The following is a 21,437-nucleotide window of genomic DNA, read 5'->3' as shown; positions in this document are numbered from 1 at the left end:
CGTTACTACTCCAGGTCTCAACACCTTGCTTCATATAGTCTCTTTTCACTTTCTTTTTGCAGAATTAGACATTGAACCCAGACCCGGGCAAGGCAGGCAACTGATCTGCTATGTGCTACCACCCAAACCCCTTTGTATTTTCCTTTAGTTGAAGGCTCTAAGATGCTTGGATTAGCCTTGAATTCACTCTGTAGCCTAGATGGGCCTTGAAATTGTGCTTTTTCTGCCTCAACCCTCTGATATTCTGATCTTCTAAGCACTGTGACACAAGTAAGAATCAACTGTCCATCTTCTTTACTTTTATGATAGAAATTAAAAAAAAATATTTCTCTGTGTGTGTGTGTGTGTGTGAATATGTCATGTCTATGGAGGTGCCTACACAGGCCAGAAGAGGCTTGACATTACAAGCAGCTGTCAGCCACCTACCATGGATGCTAGGAAATGATCTCAAATCCTCTGGAGTAGCAGTGAGTGTGCTTAAGCATGACCCAGTCCCCAAATCTCTCCAGCCCCCCAAACAATTTCTGAGATATAATCAAAACCGAGGGAAACTCCAGACGCAGGAACCATCACCTGCTTTTCCTCAGGAGGCAGTTTACTCCACTCATTGCCCAACATCCTTGTGATTTCTGGAAATGGAACCTCTGGTCTCTTTGCTCGAAGCTGTTCTCTACGCTCGTTCATGAATCGAACATATCCTGTAAGGGGGGATTTAGGTGCATTGCTGTCTCGAAGAGGTTTCTTCCTTTTTCTCCCTTTGGACCAACCTCCTCGTTTACTTCTTTGCTATAAAACAAAGCAAAATGAAAAACCAAAACCCAAACAATAATTACTCAAGTAAGTCATCAGCAATAGTAACAAAAACGAACGTCAAATAGGACACGAGGTGCACTTTCCTGTAGGGCCCTGGATAGTCAAAGCTTTCCAGACCAGTCAAATACCAGAGATACAACACTAAATAGAAGTTTCAGATATTTCAACTCTAGACCCTTTAAGGCAGTGGTTCTCAACCTGTGGGTCACAGCCCTGGGGGTGGGGTGGGGTGTCAGATAACCCTTTTCCAGGGGCTGAATAGCAGGGTATCTTGCATGTCAGATATTTACATTATGATTCATAACAGTAGCAAAATTACAGTTAAGAAGTAGCACTGAAAATAATTTTATGGTTGGGATCACTACAGCATGAGGAATTGTATTAAAGGGTCATACAGCATTAAGAAGGTTGAGAACCAGTGCTTTAAGACATCATACTACAAATTCAAGAAATAAAGGGCTATTAAAATTTTGTTTTTGGAAACAGGGACTCTCTAGGTAGCCCAAGCTGGGTTCAAACCCATTATGTATCCCAGGATACACTCAAATTCATGGCGATCCTACTGCTTCAGCTTCTTGAGTGCTGGGATTTCAGGCATACATGGCCACCCTTGTTGTCTAAAGGGTTATTTTGGTGCCAATCCCAGAAGATGAGAATGGGCACTGTGAGTGTGAAAGCTTTGGCCTTCCTCTACACTTCCTAACAGGGATGTTCTACATGAGACATTCTGATGCACACAACCCCACACCAGAGAAGATGCTGTCACAGGAGGTCAGGATAAGATGCTGCCATGTGCACCGAGTAAAGGGAAAGCCACAGCATAGAGATTAAAAATAATTCATGAAAGCGTTCCTCACTGATACTAAAGACCAGTTAATTTCCCATAGCAAACAGCAGACAGATACTTACAGTAATATTTAGTTACAGGAAACTACCAGCAATATATCTAAAATGAAGACAAGTTCTTTGGCTTGATGATTGTTCATTAAGATATTATATTATATAAAGTCGTAGCCTTTTTTTTTCTCTTTGATTTTGAGATAGAAGTCTTTATATACTGGGTTTAGATAAAGCAGATCAAATCAACATTTAATATTTTTTAAAAACTGCAGTGTCAGCTAGCTATGGTGGCACATGCTTTCAGTTCTAGCACTTGGCAGAGGCAGTCATATCTGAGTTTGAGGATAGACTGGTCAACATAGTGAGTTCTAGGACAGCTGAGCCACACAGAGCAACCCTGTCTCCAAAACCAAACGAAACCAAACCAAACCAAACCAAACCCCCAAACCAAAAACCATCCAAGCAAAACAAAAAACCCCTGTGGTGTCACTAATATTTTACCACAGTCTTTCTTCTTGCCTTCTAAATGAGGCACATCATATTTTTGTTCCATAATTTAACAAATGTATAGTCTATCAGTTAATGCATCATGGATACAGGAATTCTTATTTCAGGGGAAAAAAAAGGTGAACAAGATTCAAAAAGGGACAAATGCATCTATGTATTAACTGTAGTACTGTACTCCTCCAAATATATGTGAATGGTGACAGACCTGCATCTGGTAAATAGTATACTAGAGACTGTTTCCAGTTTTTTTCTTTTACTTTTTGGAAGCCTAGGAACATGAAGCTACTAAGGAGCCTAGGGATGTGGCTCAGTGCAAATGTGCTTAGCATAAATCCCTAGCATTATACACCCACACGAACACATAAGTCAAGGAAAAGCTACTAGCATTCATTATTATCTTTAAAAACACTGATAGGGTAAGTGAACAAACTAGTCTTTTCACACAAGAGAAAAGACAAACATTGATGATGTTGTTCTTTCTTGTCTTAAAATAGAAGAGTGGAATGTGATCAGTCATTTGTAATGAAGTCATCTATAACTGAAGGCCCAAGAAGGACAGGACTTCCCCTGCCCATACTGAGTTTCTGTATGATTTGGGGAAAGATGGACCCTATGGGAGGGAGAAGGAGTCATTAAGTGATCTGGCACTTGTGACTTTGTGTTGCAGGGCTTGTGAACAGAGTGCAGCCATGAACAAGGGTACAAAGACGTCTTAGTAGTTACTTAATTAAACCATTCACTCACAAAACTAATATTTGTCACGACTGAGCATGGTGAGCACATCTGCAATTCTAGCAGCTTGAGTTACCTGAGACCCTATATCAAAACAGCAATAACAACAATAAAAAACACAACCCGCCAACAACACAACAAAACAACTCCCCGAGCCCTGCTGAACATTATAGGAGGTAGCTACATTTAGTCAGACCAAGGGTAAAAGATTATATTTGTCTCTGTGTCATTAAAACCACTGATATGGCTCTAGATATGGCAAGAGATACGTATGAGAAAGCTGGGCAAGTCTCAGCCCAGGAAACGAAAGCATGAGCCGGCAATCGCTTCACTCAATACCTCCTTGCATGCCCATTGCTTTGGAAGCCGCAGTGGACAGTGACAGGAGATGTTCACTTACCTCATCTTCAGGCCTTTGCTCATTGCCTTCTACAGCATTGGAAGCCTCACTCTGAAGCAGCTGGCCTTGGGAGAGATCCTCCACAAACTCTGGGTTGGTTGTTGATGTGGCTGCACTGCCATACGGACCCTCGGGGTGTGTTAACCTGAGCAACAGGCAGAAGTATGTAAGTTCAGCATGGACAGCAGGAAAACCTTCTCTTAGCAGGCTACAGAGACATTTTCCTGCCAGCAAAACCACAAGTCAGTACTTGAATTATTTCTACCACTGCACTCTGTATAAAGTATAATGGTATTTTGACAGACATTTCCTAGCAAAACCAACTCTTAATTCCTGTTCAAAACAATGATCTCTCCTCCCAAACATAGACTTCATGTTTTAGCGCTTAGCATGCGACGAAGCCTGGCTTTTATATGCTACCTTCCATGTGTTTCCCATGTGATGTGGAAACCCTAGTAATGGACCAGATGAATGGGGTTGTCCAGGTCTTTGACTCATCATATAAGAGCCATTTCTTAACGAGCATAGGAAATAACTCATAAAGCATAGATACAAATGTTCTGTTCTGAGCTACAATCATAGCCCAAGTGTAAATGTTAGTCAGGCAGGTCTCATATTCCAACAGATTAATTAACTATTAATTAATTAATTAGCAATAATTAACTATTCCAATATTCTAATCTAATAGACTATTGGAAGCCAATAATATATTCCTAATAAGCTCTAAGAAGAGGACAAAGAGGGTACAGATGATGGGTGACTGAGTCTTAGACTTGCATGTGCCAGTAAGGGATTTACTTTTTTTTAAAGAGGAGAACTGGAAATGTAGGAGAGGCGGGAATATAGACGGTAGAGTAATATTCAGTTATTACTCTGAAAGAATACACACTCCATCGGACAATCAGCAATGATCACAGTATAAGTGCTGTAATAGATGTTTATAGAAAGTGTCAATGTAAGAACTGTAATGGATGTTTATAGAAAGCGTCAGAAGAAGCACTGGAGAAGGTCAGATGAATTTTCTGTATGTACAGAGGCTGCCAGAAAACATTTCACAAAGGACGTCTTAAAAGATGAATAGGTATTCATCAGGTAAACACTATCATCCTAGGCAGAAAGAACATGGTCCAAGAGAGAAGAAAAAGTCCTGGTAAGAGCTATGTGACACACAAAGGAGATTAAACACAGGCAGGATGAAGAGCAGAGACACAGAAAGTGGAGATTGGAGAGAACTTAATGAATGAATGGGCATAAATGTAGACCATGAAGGAAAAGGAAAAGAGTCCACGGTAATTCTGAGGCTTCCAGTCAGGGGTTAGGTGCTTACTATTAATCATGAGCAGAACAGGGTGTATGGGTGAGACAGACACACGGATGAGATGATGAGTTTGAAATTCTTATAGCATAATCAAATGGAGATACCCTAGAGACAACTGGAAACCGTGCCCTGAGATACAGAAGTAGGGATGTGGAGCCTGAACTGGCCATCTTTTGTAACCAGGCAAGCCTTCCGGTGGTAAGACTGGGACATCAACCCAGCCATAAAACCTTTGACCTACAATTTGTACTGCCTGCAAGATGTGCTGGAGCAGAACTTGCAGGAGTGGCCAACCAATGACTGGCCCAATTTGAGACCCATGCCACGAGAGGGATCCCACACCTGATACTGCCTAGAGGGCCAGGAACCAGAGGCTGGGTATCCCACAGACCTAGGATAGAATCAAACACGACTGGCCAAAAAAGAAAAAAACAGTCAACGAAATGATTCCTAATGATTCCCTGCTATACTCGTAGATTGGAGCCTAGTCTAATCGTCATCAGAGAGGCTTCATCCAGCAACTACTGGGAGCAGATTCAGAGACCCACAGCCAAACATGTGGAGCTTAGGGAACCCCTGCAAAAGAAAGGGAGGAAGGTTCAGAATCACAGGGGATGGAGGACACCAGGAGAATATGGCCTACAGAATCAACTAAGCAGCACTCATAGAGACTCAAGTCAAAAGCCTGTATGGGTCTTATGTAGTGTGCATAAGTTGTGTAGCTTGGTGTTCTTGTGAGACTCCCAACAGTGGGAGTCAGGTGTGTCTATGTCTCTTTGCCTGCTCCAGGAACCCTTTTCCTTCTACTGGGTTAGTCTTGTCCTTGATATGAAGTTATGTGCCTAGTCTTACTATAACTTGCTATGCTGTGCTCAGGTGATATCTCTGGGAGGCCTGCTCTTTTCTGAAGGGTAACAGGAGAGGGATGGATCTGGGGAGGAGGAACCTGGGATGTAATGTATGAGAGAAGATAATATAGATGCAAGGTAGCAGTCCAGGGGAACGATGGGTGGTGGTAGGTGTTCTCCAGAAAGGCACCAAGAAGAAAAGTCCCACAGAACATGGTCAAGATGACAGCATTTTAAAAACAAGTGTTAGGAACATTAGGGATGGAGGGCGGAGAATTAGGAAAACACTACTGCAAGAGAAAGGAGAGGGAGACTTTAAAAAAGGGGGGCAGTAACCAAGAAAAAAGATGTTAAGGTCAAATAAGACAGGCTAACTGGGTGAGGTGGCGTATGCCTTTAATTCCAGCACTTGGGAGGCAGAGGCAGATGGCTATCTGTGAGGTCAAGACCAGTCTGGTCTACACAGAAAGTTCCAGGTCAGCTAGGCTACAAAGTAATACACTGTCTTTTATTTTTTAAATAGATTTATTTGTTTTATGTATATGACTACACTGTAGCTGTCTTCAAACACACCAGAAGAGGGCATGGATCCCTTTACAGATGGTTGTGAGCTGCCATGTGGTTGCTGGGAATTGAACTTAGGACCTCTGGAAGAGCAGTCAGTGCACCCTTAGCCACTGGGCCATCTCTCCAGCTCCAGACACTGTCTTAAAAAGAAAGCAAAACAACAAAAACAAAACAAACAAACAAAAAGACATGCTAAAAACACTGTTACGTCTGGATCACAAGTTAGGCAGCTTTAGGGGAATATAGTTGCAGTGCAATTAGGGGAACAAGTATCAGATCGTAGTGGATAGAACAATGAACAAAACCAGATGCAGATTATAGTGTAAATGAAGGAAGAGACACTTTCTGACTTTTCCTAGGAGACATGCCAATGATTTCATACAAGAGGGTTCTTCTAGATTGTTGAGGTCCTTTAATAAGTGTATGTTTAAAAAGCAGCTCTGAGGTCAACATTAACCAAGGTCTTGAAAATGTAGTGCTCCTAGGGCTGGAGAGATGGCTCAGTGGTTGAGAACACTTGCTGCTTTCACAGGGGACCAACATGGTGGCCCATAACAATGCTTAAGTCTAACTCCAGGGGACCTAAAGCTCTCTTCTGATCTCCCCAGGCACCAAGTATACATGCGGTACACTCATATATATGCAGTCAAAACACTCATTCACATAAAATAGCTAAATCTAAAAACTCTAAGTGTTCTGGAGACCTCGTTTGATCTTAGCAGCGCTCTCTTGCAAATGTTTCAGTTATTTTGGATGTCTTAGGCTACTTGTGCTGTCCCTATCACTCTCATTTCAACTGTTATCACCTTAAAATTTCCTGAGTTTCAAACATTTTTCTTCCCTCAAAATATGCTTATCAGGTTGGGAAAGAATAGCAATCCTGAAAATTCCTGACAGAGCTAGGCAGGTGGTAGGAAGGGAGTGGTCACAGGTGTCCACTGGGCATGCTCCTAGCTAAAGCCAACAAACCTTCCACTTTCCTCTTCATCTCACTTTCTCTTGGCTACTCAAGAAGAGATTTTTAGCAATTCTGCCCTGTCTGGCATTACCAGTTCTTTCTTCTATAGGACTGGCATACTCTGTTAAAAGTGTGTTTGTATAATTCTTAAAGCAAAAGGAAACAAAACAAAGATACTGTGTTCTACCTAACTTCCAGTGGAGGTTTTCCTTTGCTCCTTCCCTCAATAACTAAGGCCCTGGAAAGAACTGCTTATACTCTTGGAATTCAACTGTTCTCCCATCCTCTCTGAAGCAAATTTCAAAGGAGATGCAAGCTTACAACTCTTGTGTAGGCCACCGGTAAATATCATGTGGGGTCCAATGCCTTTTCTCAGTACTCATCCACCTAGCACAGCAGCCTCTCCCATCCTTTCACACACACTGTTTACTCAGTTGCTAGCCCCCTGGTGTGTCTGTTTATGCTGCTGCCTCGGTGCCCTCACAGTGATTCTGGCTGACTTCCTTCTGTCTGCCTTCTAGACGCAGGAGCCTTTGAGAGCACAAGCTCCTTAGGTGTTGGTGCCTCCCTGCCCCCGCCCACACCCCTGCCTCCGTGCGCATTCCTTTGGTGATTTTATCTCGTCTTATGGCTTTAATATTAGCTACATGCTGATGATCTCAATTTTTTTGCCTAGCCTAAACCATCTGGAAGTTCAGAACTCGGAATGGCACTTCCTGATTGACATCCCAGCTTAGAACTCTAACAAGCCCCCTAGTTTTATAGTTTTCCAGTCAGGCTTCCTTCCCTTAACTATTCAGTTCCCCCACCTAAGTTAGTGGTGACTCTATCTTTCCAGCTGGTGATGCCAAAGCTTTGAAACCATCTTTGTCTTCTCCCTTTTCACACTGCTCATCTGGTCTCGCCGGCAAATCCTACTTATCAAAATAGCTCTGGAATTCAATACTTCTCACTAACTCCATCCCCACATCCTAGAAACACACTCTGATGAGGTTTTTTTTCCTTCACAAGCTCACCAAAAATATTCTTGTCAAAGTTGTGAGTGATGTTCTTCAGGCTACCATCTCTCTTCTAAATGACTTCCAGAGCCTCTTATGTGGGTGTCCTTGCTCCAGCCCTGGCTTCCTTTGCCCAATTGGCAGCAGAACAGTCAGATCAGCAAGAAGTCAGTCAGACCTCATTCTCTTCAAACCTCCGTGTGCAGAGAGAAGGTTAAGGGATCTTACAGTCCTGCATGGCGGCCCTTCCTGCTCAGAGTAGGGCCTATTAGCATCTGGAGCATTAGCTGTGAGCTTGTTAGAATCACAGCCTTACTGTAGATTTTCTACATCAGAGTGCATTTTAAGAGGATCTCAAGGCATTTACTTGGTTCACTGAAGACACCCATAGAGTGCTTTGTTGACCCCACCGTTCAGTCTGCTGCTTTAGCCACGCTGCCTTTCTGGCTATCTCTGGAAGGCAGCGATGTCCTTCCTTCCAGGCTCTTGCCTTGATTGCTTCCTCCGCCCATAAAAATCTTCCTTAGGTAGTGACAGTCCAGTGACCTGATTCGTTTTGGGGGAGGGAGCACAATGCTGAAAGTATGTTCTCAGTAAATGTTTTCTTGGCTACTGTCTAAAACTGTCCCCCTAACCCTTCCTACCCCCTCGCTTTACTTCCTATCAACTCAGCAGGCATCCTGCTAACTAACTGTTTACTGTCCCACTCTTCTCTCAGGATTGAGACAGACAAAAGCGGAGGAAGACAAGTGTGGTGGCCCAGGTTATAATTCCAGCACTCAGGAGGCAGAGGCAGGAGGATTGCCTCAAATTTGAGGACAGCTTGGTTTAGAGAATGAGTTCTAGGCCCATTTGGGCTACATAGTGAGCTATTGTCTATCCAAAATAAAAAGTAAAATAAAAAGACCAAGTTTGTTATTTCTTTTGACCTTTGCTTTTGATCTAAGGCCTGAACACTCTTTGGTATACAACTGGAAAAAATGTTGTTTTGAGACAGGATCTCATTCTGTAGACCCTGCTGAACTTGAACACAGAGATCTGCCTGCCTCTGCCTCCCAAATGATGCGCTTAAAGGGGTATGCCAGTTTGCCTGGCCAAACTGAACATTTTTTTCTGAATGAACTAATCTAGTAAATAGGGCAGCCTTTAGGAGTCTTGGGGAGCAGTTTCATTTAAGCAGAGAAGTCAAAAGGCAGAGTGAGAAATGAATGTGAGGGAAGGAAACAGAATCACATAATATTTGTCTTGGGATAGTTTTAAAAGGGCTTTAAAGGAAAGTAAAATAATTCCTTTATCTATTAGTGAATACATTTCTTCTTTGGTAAATAGCTTCTAAATATCAAGAAACGATAAAAACCTCAAGCCAGGCATAGTTGTACAGGCCTTTACTCTAGTCACTTAGGAGGCAGAGGCAAGTGGATCTGAGTTTGAGACAAGACTGATCTAAAGAGTGAGTTCCAGGACTGCCAGGAATATACAGAGAAACCTTGTCTTGAAAAACAAACAAACAAACAAACAAACAACAAACAAAACCCAACCAACCAACCAAAACCCCACAAAAAACCAAAAAAAAAAAAAAAAAAACCCCCTCTCAGGTGGAACAGAGACTTTCAAGGTAAGATGTAGACACGGCTATTAACCTTTCTCTGAATTCTTTTACAAATCTGTCTAATGATCCCATGGAAAAGTGATGGGAGAAACAAGAAGTTGGCATCTTTTTTTTATTACTGAAATCTTGTTTATTTTTATGTGTATGGTGGTTGCACCTGTCTGTGTGCCCTTCGAGGCCAGAAGGCAGCACCAGATCACCCAGAACTGGAGTGGTAGAAGGTTGCTGAGCTGGGCAACATGTGGGTGCTGAGAATTGAACCAAGGTTCTCTGGGAGAACAGCCAGTGTTCTTAACCACTGAGCCATCTTTTCTGCCCCGGCTTCTAAACATCTTGAACAAAGAATCATGTTAAAGAGCTAGAACTTGGGCTTAGTGGCTAAGAGTGCTTGAGGACCAGAGTGCGGATCCCAGGACTCACGCAAATGCTGGGAATAGCCCTGTGCAGACCTGTAAGGGAGGAAGCACTGGAGGAAGTGGACCCAGGAAGATCACGGGGCTTGCTGGCTAACTCGTTAAGCAAAAAAACTAAAACAACAACAACAAAACTAGTGCACACCCCACTTCCACCTGCCCACATGCACGCACAAACCATACACAGGTCTGATCTTTGAGGAAAAAAAAAAACTATTGCAGCTTACAAAGAAAATGCGTTTGAGTTTTAGCGTGTTCAAATGCGTTTGAGTTTTAGTGTGTTCTACGTGACAGGTATTCCCTGTGCCAGGCCCACGGTGCTGCTGTATCAATTTACAGGGACCGGACTGCAGCCAAAAGCACATTATAAAGTGGTTTACAACACTTTGAAAAGCCCAACAAATGCACCTTCTACACTTAAGGCACAAAACTGCCTCGTTAGCACCTCAGACTTGGTCAGAAGCTGCGTTCTGAAGCCTCTGCAGAGGTCCAGTGTCCCAGAGCAGCTGCTTACCCAGATGTAGCCAGATCATTGCTCTCCTTGGAGCCATCTTCATCTGCAAACAGGGGCGGCAGGGTAGAACTGGCCATCAAGCTCTCCATCTCCCTGCAAGGAAGAGATCATCATAAAAAAAATTAATGGCTTAATTACTTCTGGTTCAAGCTCCACTAATTTAAGGGCCTGCCTTTCTTAGCTTTATTACATCAGCAACAGAATAGAAACTGACCTAAATGTCTGTTTTCCTGACTTGGACACATCAGTTTAAATTCTGTGGTTAAGGGGCTTTTAACTATGGCTTTATCAACTAACCAGATGAAAAACACATTGGGGGCTACAACAATGGCGTAGGGTAAGTAAGAGTGGCAGGCACTGTACAAGCACCAGGAGCCCATCTTAATCCTCAGCACTCAGTATGAAGCTAGGTATGGCCCTGCAGCACACTTAGAAACCCAGTGCTGGGGAGAGGGGACAGACTGGAGAGTCACTGGGAATTACTGGAAGCCATGCTAGCTGACACAGTGAGCTCCAGAGTCAGTGAGAAGCCCTGTCTTAAGGGAATTCATGAGAAGTTGACAGACTAGGACACCCAATGGTCTTCTCTATATGCACAAATGTGTGCACATGTACACACATGAGAATACGCGACACATACATACACTACACATCATACAAATAAATGTAAACAAGCCCAGTTTTAATAAGCATGGCATACTTTGGAAAATCTTTTATTCATGCTCTAAACTGTTTTTTCCCATTCTTCCCCCCTCTTTCTTCCTCCTCCTCCTCCCCCTTTTTCATTGAATATTTTCTTTATTTATATTTCAAATGTTTTCCCCTTTCCAGGTCTCCCCTTCGGAAGCCCCTATCCCATGCCCCCTCTCCCTGGCTCTATAAGGGTGCTCCCCCACCCACCCACTATCTTCCCTGGCATTTTCCTACATTGGGACATCGAACACCTTCAGGCCTGAGGGCCAGTCCTCCCACTGATGTCCAACAAGGCCATCCTCTGCCACATATTTGGCCAGTGCCATGGGTCTCTACATGTGTACTCTTTGGTTGGTAGTGCCATCCCTGGGAGCTAAGTGGGGGTTGGGGGAGGGTCTGGCCAGTTGACACTGATGCTTCCTCCATGGGGTTGCAAACCCCCTCAGCTCCTTCAGTTCCTTCTCCAGTCCTCCATCGGGAACCCCACGCTCAGTCCAATAGTTGGCTGCGAGCACCTGCCTCTCTATTTGTCGGGCTCTGGCAGAGCTTCTCAGGAGACAGCCATATCAGGCTTCTGTCAGCAAGCACTTCCCGGCATCCACAATAGTGTCCAGGATTGGTGGCTGCATATGGGGTGGATCCCTAGATGGGGCAGTCTCTGGATGGCCTTTTCTTCAGTCTCTGCTCTACACTTTGTCTCCATATTTCCTCCTGTATTTTGTTCACCCTTCTAAGAGGCACTGAAGCATCCACATTTTGGCTTTCCTTCTTCTTGGGCTTCATATGGTCTGTGTCTCTAAAGTGTTCTTTAAGAAAGTAAACAACTTTAACTTATTATTGTTGTGTGTGCATTGCATGTGTGTGTGTGTACCACGGTTTTTGTGTGGAGGTCAGAGGTTGTTTTTCCACTGTGAGGTCTGTGCAGCAAGTGTTTTTACCCACTGCCCCATCTCCCCAGGCCATCAAAAGCATTCCTTTCCTGTAGAGATTTTTAGGTGGAGTGACCTAGAGGGGCTGAAACCTTGAGCAAGATATTTAGCCAATCACTTCAAGCTAAGATTTCACCATTGTGGACAGAGACAAAACTGCTGACTTAACTTACAAAGCTTAACTGACTTAACTTACTGAGAGGGATTAAGCTGAAAGTACTTCATAAACAGGCTACGACAGCAAGCGTTTGGAGAAGTACTATACGCAGTATTATTATTACAACACTACCAGCTCTTAGTCCCTCATGAATCATGCTCGGATTACATGGCAACAAACCGAGCCCTTCAAAAAGGAAATAGTGCAAAGGAAGCAGAGGGCGGAAGGCACACTGATGTGGTTCTGAGTCAGAGAAACCACACTTCCAGGTCAGAAACGTGCACCACTTCACTGCCACAACGCACAGCACGAATAGCATGCACCTGCGTCCAGCAAACAGCTCGGCTTAATTGAAGAAAACATATAAATCACAGGAGCCTGAGGTTATCGGACTGCAAGGATAAAAGGACAAAGAGACAAAGAGAGTAATTTCATTTAGCATATCTCTACAGAGAAGGATTTTTCCCTTTCAAGGTTTACCACCGAGGGCTTCACCCCATACAGTTAAAAGCAGCAGCCGCCGCCAATTCATCACGAAAGTGATATTCACACAAAACACTCAATAGTGACCCCAAACATCAGCCCCTTAAGTGGAACTGCAAAGCACTCAAGAGAGAAGGCGGCAATCAGTGGGTGAATTGAGATGTGAAGGAGGGATTTTACTGAGGCGGCCCTGGGCAGTCCTCCGTGCTACTGGGGAGGGGCGATTAAGGCCAGCACAGCAGCCAGAGCCAGCCAGTGTTCATCCTGGGGGGGGGCGGGGGGGGGAATCGGAACAGCTGCAGGTGATGCCGCCCCACATTCACACCGCTCGATGGTTTAATTCCCAAACACTAATACTGACGCTTTATTTCTTGTCTTAGTTGAGTTCACGTCTAAACGTATTATTTAGCAGACCAAGATCCATCCATAGCTGAACATGACAAAAGAAGCTTCTCTATTTATCTTGGGAACTCCGGCACACAGGAAGCCTGGAGGCAGAGGAGGCAGGCCTTCATGCCATGTGCAGAAGCTTGAGAGCATCTTCAGTTTCTTCAAGACAAGGTATTTTTTTACAGTGGAATGGCTCTAACAAGTACTGGAGAATTCCACTTGTTTTCTAGAATGATCCCAACTCACATATACCTAAGTTTTAATTCATATTATTTAAGACCAGACGAGAGGTTACCAATCCAGTGTTAATAATGTTCATTTAACTTGGTTCCTTCCCCACAAAGAGAGAGAGATACCATAGTCTAACAGTCACACAGCCTCCAGCCTAAAAAGGACTTGGTCAATGTATTTCTAAAAGTGTCCCTAGAAGTCACTGGCCTTCCAAGAGCCTCAGAACTGGGCATCTGAAGCTTTTTGGCACCATTTCCACATTCCTAAAGGGATATATTATTTGGCAGAGAACAAATTAAGTGTTTTTTTTTTTTTCCTCACTGTGTCAACATGGCCTTCTTAAGAGTGTTTTCCAGATATCTTAAGTCAGTTTTTGAAGTGTAGGGGGACAGCTGGATAACACAACCTTAACAACATATAAACAGACCACATAAACAAAGGAAGTTCAGAGAACACACTTTCCACCCCTCCCCCTACCCCCACCCCGCACTCTCTTAAGTTTGTGTTACTCAACCCATATGGCTTCAGATTCATTTTCTCAGTGGCAGGCCACTAAGAAATGAGTAATAAAGTGGGTGGAAGATAAAGGGGCCAAGATCAACAAAAGAAGGAAATGAAGAAAAGGCCAGTGAACGCCAGAGGCCTCTAAAGTAGTTCAGTAATTTGGGCAATACAGTGATTTTCAAGACTATGGCTTGGATCCCATGGGAAGGAGCCTTCATCTGGTCCATGATGGGGTGATTCAAACTGAATCACGGCTACTAAGCCACAGAAGGCCAAGAGTCCTTCAAGTGCATCATCTGGGCCTGACAATGGATCAGTACAGAGGTCACAGTGAACTCTGCAATCCCATGCAAGGCATTTAAGACATTTCATGAATGCTACTCTGGAAGGAGAAAGAAATGTGTACAAAGGCAAAGCAAAATACACAAATTTGCTTCTCTGCTGCAGTTTACATAAATATCATGCAAGATATTTCCTGGCAGAGGGACCTACCCAAGTCTTCTGGCTATAGTCCTAAAAAAATCCTATTATTTTGAGGCTTATGCTTTGAACTGAATCTGCACCTTAGCTTGGAAGCCCTCAGATTCCGTACTAACACTAACTATTCACTTAGCCAAGAGCTAAATTAAGATATATTAATAACTGATATGTTATAATTAAAAATTATATGACTCATACTAACTCACCATTCTCTCCGTGTAACAAGCTGGGATACCAAGTCATGATGGAAGCATGGTTTTGGGGCATCTGGAGAGATGGCCCAGTGGGTACTTTCCCTATCAAGAGTGAGGGTGTCTGGACAAAGCTGACAAATGTAATCCCAGCACTTGGGAGGGTGAGATGGAATTCCTGGGGCAAGCTGGTTAAGACAAGCTGAATCAGGAAGGTTTGGGTTCAACTGAGAGACTGTCTCAAAACAAAATAAGGAGAACAAGTCACCTAAAGTCAACTGCAGGCTTCTACATTTGTGCATACTCATGTGCACTTACGCATACCTGCAAACATGCACATATTCAACAAATAATAGCAAGAGGAATGTGGCTTCTGTTGACATAGGACAACAAAAAAGGAAATTGGGTGATGTTTAAAAACTGTTCCATGGACCAGGGAAAGGACTAGCACTGGCCAACAGCTCTGAGGACTTGGCTTTAATCCTAGAACCCATGGTAAAAGAGAGGACCAATCTTTGGGAGCTGTTCTCCGACCTCCACTTGCCAGCCATGCAACATGGGCAAGTGTCTGCTGTGTGTGCCTGATGGCCAGATCCACTGATGCAGGCTGTGAGCCCAGCACTCCTACAGGAAGATCAGAGGTCAAGGCACAACTCCCTGGAAGCTTTCTGGAGTACACATGCCAGGAGCATGCAGGGTGACAGAAACAGAGACTGCCTCACAAGATGGAAGGAGAAAACTTCAAAAGTTGTCTGGTTACCTTTACATGAGTTCTGTGACACATGTATACCCACACCCACACCCCTTACCCCTCCTACAAAATAATAATAAAAGAGGAAAAAAAAAACCCTCAACTATATATCACCTATAAAGAAAAGCATTTTAAATATAAAGATGCATACAATAGAAAGGGATAGAGACAGTGATACCATACTAACAAAAGGAAGTAGAAGTAACTAATATCAATTCCAGGTTAACTTTTACTCTGCAAAAGAAAATGTCAAAGGAATGAAAAGTAACCTACTTTTCAAATTGGGAGAAATATTTGTAAAAACCACATCTAATAAAAGAACAATTTAAAAACGGACCAAACCCTGCAGAACAGAACCTTATCAAAGAAGATAGACAGATGTCAAATAAGTATATATAGTGTTCAACATCACATGCCATTAAGTAATTGCAAATTAAAACTACTACTATCTATTAGATGGCCACAATCCAAAATAGTGACTACACTAAGTGCTGGCAAAGACATGGAGCAATAATATGCCCACTGTTGCTGCGAATGCAAAATGGTAAGTTCTGTGGAAGAAATTTAAGTTTCTTCCAAGAGTAAGTGTACTCTTACTATGTAATTCTGAATTCATGATCTTAGGTATTTGGCTAATTGAGTTAAAAACTATGTCCGTATAAAACCTGCTAGATGTGGGTATTTATAGTAGTTTTATTCATTTCTGCCAAACCTGGATATAATGAAATGAAAATGTCTTTCAGTGGGTAAATAAAGTGTGGTATAATTAGATAATAGCATGCTATTCAATAATATAAAGAATGAGCTAGCAAGCCATGGCAAGGCACAGAGGAAACAATACATATTACTAAGTAAAAGACATCAATATGAAAAGTAATATTGTATGAGTCTACTATTTTGATATCCTACAGAGTAAAAATAACTAGTTTTGCCAGGATTTGGTGTGGGGAACAATGAATGTGGAGCTTTTTAGTGAACTGAAACTATCCTGTAGGGTAATACAGCACGGGACAGATATCATACGTCTGTAAAAACCCACAGCATGTATACCACCAAAAGTAAACCTTGGTGTGAATTATAGTGATGTGCCAATTTCGTACTGTTTACTACATATGTGCCATCCTGGCCAGGATGTTGACAGTGGGGTCAGCTGTGGGTGTGTGGGAATGGCGAATGCATAGAATTCTAGGTGCCTCATTTTTCCCTGAGGGTCTAAAGCTGCTTAAAAAATAGAGTTCATTCATTTAAAAATTAATGTATTAGATTTTTAGCAATTATATAATTTACATGTTTTTTGGCACATAACCAGGTGGGTATAAATACAACTGACTTTGCTATGCTTACACGTTTAAGTGGAGGAAGTGGAAGTACAAAGGCTTACAACAGCATCATCTACTCGCTAAGAACTCTTAGCTAAGAACATTCAGTAGGCGGTAGGCATTAATCAGTATGTTTTACAGTGGGGATAAGAACACTGCTAATCCTACTTGGCAGTTAACCGGGCTTCAGTTAAATAAGACTGAGTAAAGAATTCTTTTGCTGTAGGTTTTTAAATGGGATGAGAAGAGAAGAGATGAGAACAGGTAATCTGTGAGGGCTGATGCAGGGAGAGGCAATCGGTATAGAAAGTCCTGAAATAACACTCAGCTGTGTAGGACTGCCTGAGTGAAAAAGAAAGAAGAGAAAGAGTGAGATGGCCTAGCTGGTGGAGGGATGAGGCTTATCCCAGCACTTGAGAGGCTGAGGCAAGAGGACCACAGCTGAGGCCAAACCAACCCAAACTCCAAACCAACCAACCAAACCAACCAACAAACCTAGGGGGACTGGAAACTCAGTGGTTAGAGCACTTGTTGTCATGGAGAGGACCCAGGTTGAATTCCTAGTACTCATACCACAGCGCATGGTATTTATAATTCCAATCCCAGAGAATCTGATGCCGTCTTTTGGCCTCTGTGGGCACCAGGCACATACACGGGTGAACATACATAGATTCTGGCAAAGCACTCATAAACATTAAAACAAAATAGCAACAACACTCCAAACAGAGATAGGTGTGGTGGCACATGGTTTTAGACACTGGAATTGGGAGGTGGTAGCCGTAGGACCAATAGTTCTGGGCCAACCTCAGCTGTATAGTGAGTCTGAGGCTAGCCTGACCTACACAGTGAGATCTTGTCTCAAAAAATTAAAAAACTAAGCAGAGAGATGGATATAAGGAAGTATTTGGCTAGCAGCTGGGTAGAACACATAGAATATAGGGCTCTTAATTTCTAGAATTTCAGCTCAGGTTCCCATGACCGTTACTTATTTTAAAAATGATAGCAGTCTAGCCTAAAAATAAGATAGCAGAAAACCAAATCTTCATTTATTCATCCATTCAGCAAACACCCATTACCATGTTACTTTTCTATACACTGGGGATATGATAAGATGATTTCAATTGGCAAAAATCCCAACCCATTTGGAACTTAATACTGGGGCAGACAGACCAAAACTACTGAGTATAGTGAGGGTTAAGGGCTCAAGGGGAGGGAGTATTTTATAGGTAGAGGCTAAGAAACCTTCAGTGCAGTTTCCTTTGGGGGAAACTGTGTGTACATAAGTGAAGGAAGAGCAGGCCCAACAGAGGGAACATCTAGTGTGAAGGGCCATGTCCAGTGTGGCTGAAGGAGGTGGCAATCTGGGCTGGACAGAGCCAGAGGCAAAAGCAGTAGCTTGAGAGCTAACCTCAGCCCTCAGCTTTGAAGCTTACATTAAGGGTTTGGCTTATGTCCTAGAAAGGAAGCTACTAAAAGTAAGTAAGGCATGAGATCTACTATTTTTATGGGGTCACTCTGGCTGCGGGCAGGCAGAAAGGGAGATGGGTGGAGACCATGAAGGAAGCTTCTGCAAGGAGCCCGGGAAGGTAATAGAGGCTTAAAAGGAACAGTGGTATAGTGTGAAGTAGTTAGATTCTTGAGATATTGAAGGGGGAGCCAGCCTGGAAGTTTAAAACAAGCCAAATACAATTAGGAATATAGCTATGAACTGTGTCCTGTATATATATTAACCATGGTCTATTGATCTGATTAATAATAAAGGGTGGGCTGTACTGAAATATACTATTTGTAGTTTTTAACACAGATGGGCATTTTGTTACAGGAGAAATAACTCAGCTGCCATACATTGCCTGTAGCTCATACATTTTCAACAGTAAGCCCATGTTCCTTCTATTCACTATGGGATCAAGATTGTATTTGCTGTCAATAGTGGGCAGCTGTGCTTTATGGCATTTTACAGTCTGCTATCTCTCTTGGGCTAGAGATGTTCTTCAAAGCCAAGAAAGGAAAAGAACTGGCCAGAGTTAGAAACAAACATAAATCTGCCATCTTGTTTAAGATGCTTATGAAGTAAAAGTTTTACCAATGTAGGCATCAAATAATTAAAAGAAATCCCACACCCAGTTTCTTTCTAGACAGGTAAATTCCTGTACACGAACATTCGTTCCCCTAGGTGGAACTCTTATTATTATGACACAAATGTACTGGAAGGAAAAAGTCCCCACAAAAGTTAAGAAGCAGAGTTTGTTTCAGTGATAACAGGAAAAATAAAAACACCACTTTCTTCTGCCAAAGCAAAACTTGTCATTTTACAACAGGGTATTGTCTTGGAGTTTATGGTCCACTTGTTTGGCTGCTTTATGGTGTTTGTTGGTTTTAAACTGCCCTTCCTACACAGCCTACCTAAGCACTGCTTTTATTAGCAGTAAACAAGGAAGTGAATGCCTAAGACCAACTCCGACCAATAGCAATTCAAGAAAATTTGGCTTCACTTTCTCAGTGTGGAGTACCTTCCTCGTTACCAGGTATACTATAGCAGTAAAAAGGTGTGTGAGCACAGAGTCCCCAGTGGAGGAGTTACAAAAAGGACCCAAGGAGCTGAAGGGGTTTGCAGCCTCATAGGAGGAACAAGAATATGAATCAACCAGATTCAACCTCAGAGCTCCCAGAGACTAAACCACCAACCAAAGAATACACAAGGAGGGACTCATGGCTCTACCTGCATATGTAGCAGAGGATGGACTTGTGGGACATCCATGAGGGGCAAGGCCCTTGGTCTTGTGAAGGCTCAATGCCCCAGTGTAGGGGAATATCAGGACAGGGAAGTGGGAGTGGGTGGGTTAGTGAGCAGGGGGAGGGGGATAGTATAGGGGGCTCCTTGGAGGGGAAATGAGGAAAGGTGGGTGTGAGGGCCTGGGATGCAGCTCAGCTGATACAGTGCTTAGTTAGCATTTGAGGAGTCCTGGTACTGAACTTAACCCTACTTAAACTGACCATGCTGGTACATGAGTGTAATCTCAGCACTTGGGAGGTGGAGGCAGGCAGCTTAGAAATTCAAGGGCACTCTAGGCTTTACATACCCCGAGTTCAAGGCCAGGCAAAGTTAAAAGAAACGCTATCTCAAAACAAAAAGTTAAGCTGGACAGTTGTAGTGCACACCTTTAACCCCAGCACTCGCATTTGAATTGTAAGTTCGAGGCCAGCCTACTCTAGTGAGCAAGTTCCAAGACATGCAGAGCTACACAGTGAGACCCTGTCTCCAAACAAAAACAAAAATACAAACAAAACAAACAAAAACAAACAAACAAAAGGAGGGAAAAGGGGTTGTTGGGATAACTATATTTCCTATTTGGTGAAGATATGTGTATTTTGCACTCTTGTTTTAGTAACTATTTTTTATATTTATTTGTATTTTATGTGCATTTTTATATGTGTGGGGCCTGCTTGGATTTGTGGACCAGGTGTGTGCAGTGCCAGCAGAGGGCACAGGATCCCCTAGAAGTGGAGTTCTGGATGTTTGAGCTGTCATGCAGTTGCTGGGAATAAAATCTGGGACCTCTAGAGGAACAGCAAGTGCTTTAACTTCTGAGTCATCTTTACAGTCTCTCTTTCTTGGTGGTTCTTAAGCAAAGTTTATCAGAATCAGGGAATTTAAAATTAGCATGGTAGCACACATCTGTGACTCTAGCATTCAGGAAGATGAGGCAGGAGAATGACTGACTTAGTGAGTTTGAGGTGAGAATATACAATGAGGTTCCATCTAAAACAGAAGGGCACATTTATAATTATCAAGAGGGAACATAATGAGATTTCTAAAAATCTTTAAACACTGTTGAAGTTTACTGTATGTCACTATGTTTGGCTATATGGTTGGGTCGGGAATACATCCCACCGTGACAAGTTCATGTGCTGAAGGACTGGTTTGTGGCTTGTGGTACTAGTGGGAGAGGAGGGAATGTTGGAAGGGGAGGCCTACATGCTGAGGACATACCGTGGGAAAGCATCTGTTTTGTTTCCTGGCCCTCCCTTTTCTTCCTGGTCCTCAATCTTGTCTTCCTTCCCTGTTTCCTTTCTGCTCTGAGGTGAGCACTTTTGCTTTACTTCCGTTCTCCACCATTAAACCCAGCTTATCTCAGCCCCATGGAGCTAAAGCAATCGTGGCTTGATCCTCCAAAACCATGAGCCAAAAAAAAAGGTGGGGGGTTTCTACTCTACATACTTGGTCAACAGAAGACTTACATGCACTGCAGAATGGCAGAAATAGGATAAAAATAATAACAAGCTCATGTGTTTTTATAGTTATACTTCATAATTTGGAGGCAAACAGCTAAAAAGTATGTGGAAAAGTGTTAATGGCCAAAATATGCAACATATGTAAATATCTATTTTAGCATAACAGATGATACGGAGATATAGATGAATTGGGTGACTGAGGTAAACATCCGAAGCAACCTTTAATAATCACGGTCACTTACTGATTGATGCACTGGAGAGTTGAAGGGTACAGACAACAGCTGAGCTCACTAACTGACAAATAACAGCCCGGAGCACTTAACTACTGAGAAATCCAGCTTCATGCTAAGGTAGAGAGCATCAAAACAGTATGGTTCAAGGTTAGGGTCTTAGAAAGGCAACACACTAGACAGCAGAAGCAACACAGGTCCCAGCTAAACATTAGCAGAAGGTTCTAGGGCAAAGGTGCTGGCAGGTGCAGGGGGCACACCCTCTCTCTGCAATCTTACCCACTTCCGCCAGCTCAGTTCTGCAGCTGTGAAACAACTGAAGAGAAAAG

The 21,437-nt window shown here is 42.9% G+C and overlaps 1 protein-coding gene across 1 annotated transcript in view; it reads right to left on the bottom strand.

The window, feature by feature from the left end:
* The window catches only part of Hmg20a (high mobility group 20A), a 78,318-nt gene that overhangs the window by 18,969 nt on the left and 37,912 nt on the right, over nt 1–21,437 (bottom strand). Inside the window, exons 2-4 of the mRNA NM_025812.3 lie at nt 10,518–10,610; nt 3,293–3,437; nt 574–786 (exon numbers count right to left, since the gene is read on the bottom strand). Coding sequence (NP_080088.1) covers nt 574–786; nt 3,293–3,437; nt 10,518–10,606 — 447 coding nt within the window. The 5' untranslated portion in view covers nt 10,607–10,610. The remainder of the gene's footprint in view (nt 1–573; nt 787–3,292; nt 3,438–10,517; nt 10,611–21,437) is intronic.

The sequence above is a fragment of the Mus musculus genome, chromosome 9 (assembly GCF_000001635.26).
Source record: "Mus musculus strain C57BL/6J chromosome 9, GRCm38.p6 C57BL/6J".
NCBI lineage: Eukaryota > Metazoa > Chordata > Mammalia > Rodentia > Muridae > Mus > Mus musculus.
Note: the sequence above shows the minus strand (reverse complement) of the source record. Positions and strands in the feature narration are given on the sequence as shown.